This window comes from Limulus polyphemus, unplaced genomic scaffold (genome assembly GCF_000517525.1).
Source record: "Limulus polyphemus unplaced genomic scaffold, Limulus_polyphemus-2.1.2 Scaffold2866, whole genome shotgun sequence".
Classification (NCBI taxonomy): Eukaryota; Metazoa; Arthropoda; class Merostomata; order Xiphosura; family Limulidae; genus Limulus; species Limulus polyphemus.
Window position 1 is genome coordinate 141,380 of NW_013668476.1, and position 7,242 is coordinate 148,621.

The 7,242-nt window shown below is 32.7% G+C and overlaps 1 protein-coding gene across 1 annotated transcript; it reads right to left on the reverse strand.

Annotated features, from left to right (window-relative positions):
* Nucleotides 1-3,564: 3,564 nt before the first annotated feature.
* LOC111087933 (mitochondrial sodium/calcium exchanger protein-like) lies at nucleotides 3,565-7,045 on the reverse strand. The gene is made up of 3 exons (XM_022396389.1): nucleotides 6,991-7,045; nucleotides 4,604-4,661; nucleotides 3,565-3,839 (listed from the first exon to the last, which is right to left on the reverse strand). The coding sequence occupies exons 1-3, from the start codon at nucleotides 7,023-7,025 to the stop codon at nucleotides 3,699-3,701; spliced, it is 234 nt and encodes a 77-aa protein (XP_022252097.1). The 5' UTR covers nucleotides 7,026-7,045; the 3' UTR covers nucleotides 3,565-3,698.
* Nucleotides 7,046-7,242: the final 197 nt, after the last annotated feature.

Consider the following 7,242-nt stretch of genomic DNA (forward strand, 5'->3'; position numbering starts at 1 on the left):
TTAATACATTCCTTAACATATTATCGGACACAGTGTACATATCTTGTGTTAGAGGATGCTAAAAACATTTATCAAATCATTTGACAGAAATCGTGGGAATTTCCAGTTTTGTTCTGACAAGAATATATGGCGTGAGCTACATCTGAAGACGGTTTGTACGGATACAGGTTAAGGTCTAGTTCTGATCATTACCCTCTTTAAGAGTTAGCATGAACTCAACTGGACATTGTAAACCTTAATTGTATCTAAACATTAGTCCGCAAGCTAAGTTATTGGCTGTTGTTTATTTTCGTCTTTAATTTTCGTTCATTTTTTCTAAAGTGCAACTCATTGTGCTTTTTTGTTATGTTTATACGTCATAGTTTTGTCTCTTTGTTGTTGTTGTTTTTATAGCAAAAAAGCTACACAATGGGATATATATTTCGCTCTATCTACCGTCCGCTTTGTATTTAATCCTGGATTTTAGCATACAAGCCCGTTAACTCACCATTGACCCACCAGGAAACATAACTTATAATACTAGAATAAATAGATAACTTTATCAATTTATTGGAATAAATGAATCCTTTTGAAAAGCTATTGAATACTACAAATACGTTGTTAGTAGTTCTTAAAAAGTAAAATAATAAATTAAATTAAAATTTAACTGAATTTTGTAAATACTTCTGAGAGTTTGACTCACAACAAAGAAACAGTTAAAAGAGGGTAGTTTTAATATACTATCTGAAGTATCACGTACGTAAAAATTCAATTGAGTATAAAACTTGTAAAGCGGTGTGTGACGTCATATATTCATTTAATATTTTCAATACACGTTAGCCATTTTTAACAATGTGTTTTTGTTGCCTTATTTAATCGAAAGTGGTATGGAATGGAAGAATAATTATTTATTTTAATATTTTTCTCACAAACGGTTTAGATTACATGTTCTTACTGTTGCTATTTTCGTAGACAAAAATATGTCTTCTTGGGTAAAATTATTTGTAATAAATAATATTAAACCTATAAAATGGATGTTTGACTCTATATAAACTCCAGTGAAAAGATATTATTTCAATGAAAAATAATTTATTACGTAATTATATTGATATCCACAAAAATAATGTCCCATGACGTCTGGCATTAGTCATTCTAACTTCTCCATGAAGCTTTACCTAATTTCTTTTAGTAGACGAGAGCTAATGATAACACCAAATAGTGTTGTGATTAAGTTACGACTGCAAAACCAGATCTTTAGCCGAACACTGTTAAATGCTTAACGACACTGACAATCAAACCTGATGTTTTTACCGAACATTTCTGAATAGATAAAGGCAATAATAACGAAAACAATCTTTTTGCCAAATATTTTTGAACAGTTAAAGTATTGAAAACAAAACTAGATTTTTAGCCGCGGCATTGCGGCTCATAGAATGACTCCGAGTTTTTTGTTTTTTTTTCAAGTACAAACTTTTAGCTCATAACTCCGTCATCTCTTAAATGATTTGAGATCTAATTACAGTTTTTGACTCAGGAGGCCAAACTCATTCGATTGATGTATATGATCATGCCCAAGGTTACATAGCTTAATTTACTTTAATTTTGCCTAAAAGAATTTGAAATTGAGGGTAGACAGGTACAGGTCCTGATGAGTAATAAAATCCAATCGGGTATACGCGCACCCGACGCTAGGTATTGCTGGCGCACAAAAATATAGCTAATATAAAGGGGTGGGAAGGTCTCATAGATTAATCTATATACTACTAAAACTCTGAGATTGTTTGTTTGCTTGTCTGTAATTAAATACAGCAAAAACGGCGCACAGTACCGCCATATTTGTAATGAAATGTGAACAGAAACAGAATAAAACAAGTTTCGTTAAAATCGGGCCACGGGTTACCGAATTAGCCCCGTTTATCGGGTCACTTTTCGTACATTCCATTATTATAAAACTTCGTTTTCCACCTGATGAATCAGTTTAAAATATCTTCTATACAACACTATATGCACAACAGAAATTAAATGATGAGATGAAAATGTGTTATAACGGCGCGTAGAAAGAACATCAATAAAATGGACCTACATTATTATTGACTACTTGCAAATAGTAACTATAGAGACGAGGTAATGAAATAAAAATCAAGTCGAGAACAACAACAAAATTTTATAAACGAAAACCTCTCGCGGAGCATTGGCTATTATATTGTTACGACAGCAGATGTCACGTGACACTAGTAACACGTCATGCTATTCTCGAAGGTTCTTGAATGCTCGAATGTTTACTAGATGTGCGGTATTCTTGTGTATTGCAGACAGAGATAGAGACGGACAATTGAGTCAAGCGCGTGAATCTATAATTCACAACGAACGCGTTTGTTTAAGTTATAGCGTGACTGTAGAAATTAAGTGTATTGCAAAGTTGTATTAAGAAAGAATAAACTAGTTTTATTTAAGAAAGGACTTGTATCGCTAAAGTTTCTTCGGAAAGAATTTTTACGGAAAATTAACAAACGAACACAGAGGCCGTAACAATATTATATTTATCATATAAGCCATACAAATATTAGGTTTACTGATCATGAAGGTTAATTATTACTTTCAATAGAAATAACCATAATAGTTTTCGTTGCCAAGTTAGATAAGTCATCCTGTAAGAATGGCCCCCCAGTGGCACAGCGGTATGTCTGCGGATTTACAACGCTAGAAACCGGGCTTCGATACCCGTGGCGGGCAGAGAACAGATAGCCAATTGTGTAACCTTGTGCTTAATTCCAAACAAACTGTAAGATTGCCGGAAATTGCACAAGCACGATGTTATCCTCTCTAGTGTTTATGGGAGCTCTGTGGTAATTTCACTTTCTACCAGAGTTGCCAACTACACAAAGCAGGAAGTCGCCAAAGAAACCTTGCAAGGTTGCTATTTGGGCATTTTATAGCGTTACATATGTCACTAATAGTCTCTACAGAGTTCAATAGAGAATATAAAATCTATATAATTCTATATAAATTTTATGTATACAGGATGGGAAATTTTTGTTTCAATAAGGAGGTGTTCCTGAAATAATATATTATATAATTTCTATATTCATTAATTCACTAAACACTGAAATTGCGTTATATTAACACTATTGAGCTGTTTGTGAGTGATTTTGTGATTGTACTAATTGGCGGCTTCTTTCTCAGAATATAAACTGTTGTGAAAGTTGCTAGTCGCTTTGACAAACTTTTATCGTTCAAAAAGATCCAGCGAAAAATTAATCAAGCTTGACAATATAAGTTTAACAGAGAGACAATATCGTGTTGTTTGTCCAACAATAAAAAAAGTAACCTACAGCTTTGTATATATATATATATATATATGTAGACTTACACGTCACTGTGCACACTATACTGATTTTCAGAATTTGTCATGCATACTTGAGGGGTTTAGACATTTTGGCAATAAAGTTTTAAAAAATATAATCATAAAAACTGTTTATTTCAGCCAGCGTTAGGCCATTGTGGCTTCATCAGGGTTAGTAGTACAGTCCTTGTACTATTAACCCTGATGACGCAACGTTTGCTAAAATAAGAAGATTTTACTATTATATTGAGATTAAAAGTCTTTTTTATTACTTTGTTGCCACAATCTAGTCAGTTTGAGTTAATTGTAACATTATAGCCTCTAACAATAGAAGATTGATCTCAAATTACAACTTGTACGCAAATATACAGTTATTTTAATTATCATCATAAGCCAGAGTTTTATTAAACTTACCAAAGAGTTGTCCAATTACAAGATCAGATCTTAATTCTTGTACACCAGCTAAGGAAGAAAATATATCAGGAGACCCGTTACCAAAAGCCAAGAACGTCACGCCCTGAGAAATGCGTTAAGTCCATCTAAAATATCTTTATGAAACACCTCCAAGTTGACAAACTACGGAAATTCGACACTGTATTTTTTGTGGCTTCCTAATTTTGAACCATGCTCGTTTTACAATAGCAATAAATGAGCGATTTATTGAATAAATCGTTAAGTCAAGATACAATACTAACTGCTCCATCATGTCAAGAAGTTGAACGCTTTATTTTAAGAGCAGTTCTGTTTTCTTCCTCTTAATTTTTTTTCTTTTTTACTTTGAGGAGTAGAGAGTCAGTTACCTTCGAGAAAGCAAGAGGTATTCGCATTTGTGTTTTAATTTTAATTTTTAGCTCATCAATAAAAGATTCGTTCTTTCTTTTTATAGCTTCCATTTGGTGCTCTGTTCAATAAATTAAATACAATTTACACCAAAAAACCAATCGTTTCATTTATTCGTGATTATGTGTAATTACAGTCAGCATTATGGAAAAATAATTTTGTATTAAAAACATAAAAATCACGTTCGTAATACCACATACAACTAGCCTTAAAGTGAGCTAAGCCTACTTCTTTCTTTGCACAAATGTAAAATATATAAATAACATGGTTCATTGTAGATTCACTCACAAAACTTTACCTTAACCCTAATATGTAATTAAATAATTGATTCAGATCTCAAAAGCAACAGATACAATCTAGATTACAGATTAATATAAATTACATTAGAGAACAAAATTATTTTCTAGAGCCATTTCTTGTTTATTTTGACATAAAGGATACAGCAATGTTCTGAGATAAGTGTAGTGTCTTAGAAATGACCACTAAGGCGGAACACAAGCTGAAAAATAATTTTCATATAAAACTCTTATCTCCAATTTTACTGAAAATTAAAATACGCATTTTAAAATATATCAATAACCAATCAGCTATTTATCTCCACAAAAAAAATCAAGCCTACAGATAAAAACTCTAGTAACATTTGTTGCCTTTAACTTAGATAAACTGTTAAGACTTTATAGTTTAATATACAACAAACTGCCAGGATAAAGTATTGTTGCGTCAGCGAGGTCACGTGACTAGTATCACGCCACGTCCTTCTACAAATATCCTGTTCCTTCATGAATGCTCTAGCGTTTACTAGATATGTGTTTGTCTAGTATATATAAGACGGTCACAAAGTGACGGGAACAATATATATGTGTGTAATTGAACTGCGGAGGTAATGAGTAAGAATATTGTTGAGCACGTGAGAAGTTCGTTGTGAGTTATAGCGTTTGTTATAGAGCGACTGTTGAAATTAAGTGTATCGCAAAGTTGTATTCAGAAAGAATAAACCAGTTTTATTTAAGAAAGGACTTGTATCTGTAAAGTTTCTTCGGTAAGAATTTTTACGGAAAATTAACTAACGATCGGAGACGTAACAGTATTAACCTTCTATTCAGGGATAGAACTCCGCCATTACTCACCGTTACAGGCTATCGGAACTTATTTTTTAACACGGTACTAGTGCCGGGACTTATTTGAGCTGTTTTTTTTCGGATGCGCGTGAGTTACATTGTTCCATCAGAAAGAATTTATTCACTGACACTCAGGTTATCGTTTTTCATGTTGACACGTAGATTTTAATTTTATTTTTCTATTGCGCATTGTAACACACATGTAAGAAATCTACTTTTATTTCTTAATACACATACATATACGTGTAATTTCTTTCTGTAGTTGAATGTTCTTACCACCAGAAAACATTTTAAATAAACCATAGAATTATATTTGTTGCTTCCTCAATTGAACAGTGTTACTTCTAGGTAATGTACCCATTTATAGCTTACCAAAATATAGTTCACAATAATATCTTTGTACAATAGACCGATAGTAAAAAAAAATCATAAAAACGTTTTCCCGCTTTATTTTCATAATGTGTACAATAAAGTGTTAAAAGCCCCCCAGTGGAACAGCGGTATGTTTGCGGACTTACAACGCTAGAGTCCGGGTTTCGATACCCGTGGTGGGCAGAGCTCGGATAACCCATTGTGTAGCTTTGTGCTCAATTACAAACAAACAAATAAAGTGTTAAAAAGCACGAATTAAAAAGTATTTATACCATAATACTATGTCTTCTCGGTCGGTTGGTTAAGCCTAAATTTCCACAATAGGCTATTTGTGCCGTACCCACCACGAGTATCTAAATCTGATGTTTAGCGTCATAAGCCTACAGGCTTACTGTTGAGCCACTGGAGGAGGTTATGTTCCGTCGGCAAATGATTGCTTTTTTCCTGACATCACTGCTGCAACACATGTATGGTTACAATATTCTTAGCTAGTAATTTATCATAATGCTAAAGACCGGGGTTATATTCCTCACGATGGACACAGCTTATATAACTCACTGTGCAGCTTTGCGCTAAATAACAAGCAGTTGAGCTAGTGTTTTTTTTTTAAGTAGTATTTAAAGCCATATATGGTTTTCAGTAGGCGATTATAACGGTTGTAAATAAGAAAAAATCAATATAGTTTAAAGCTTTTACAAAACGAACTTTGTTTAATATGTCATGCCTCAAAATAAGTAAAATATTTATTATATTAGACTGACATAATATTGTTTGCACAAAATGTCTTTTTTCTAATACAAAATATCTTTCTAGGCCTGAAATATTTTCAAATTTCAATTTTCTTCGCTCCTTATTATTGAAATAGAATTCAAGAATCTGGTTGAAAATAACATTTGATGAGAATTTGTAATGAATATTGGAGGGATTTAGGCATTTTTAAAGAAAAAAAAACAACCTTTGCTCTCCAGATAATCATACAAACATTTTTATTTCAGCCAACATTTATCCCGTGTGGCTTCTTGTATTACAAGCCTTGGTTAAGCCGCAAAGACGAAACGTTTGTTGAAATAAAAAGTTAATTTTTATTATTAACTTACTCTAACTTTACTGCCAGAATAATTGATGAACTTTTAAACTGAGACGTTAATACGTGATAATAGAAATGCAGAAGTATTATTATTTGAAATGATTGTATATATAATTTTCTTTTGTTCTTGCCCTCATTTTGTGTGTAGATCAATAAAAAAAAGGCCTCTGATACTGACTGAAGAAACTATATAAAAGATCTAGCAAACGTCACTCAGTATTAAGTTGTTAGACAAATTTCTTGTTACTTACAAATCATCAGCAGTAACTCCGAGGGCGATGAACATGACCAGCAACCAGAAAACCTGCAGATAGAGGTTCAGTGTTTATAAGCTATTTACTGTAAATAACGTGTCTAATGACCAGCAACCAGAAAAGCTGCAGACAGAGGTTCAGTGTTTATAAGCTATTTACTGTAAATAACGTGTCTAATGACCAGCAACCAGAAAACCTGCAGACAGAGGTTCAGTGTTTATAAGCTATTTACTGTAAATAACGTGTCTA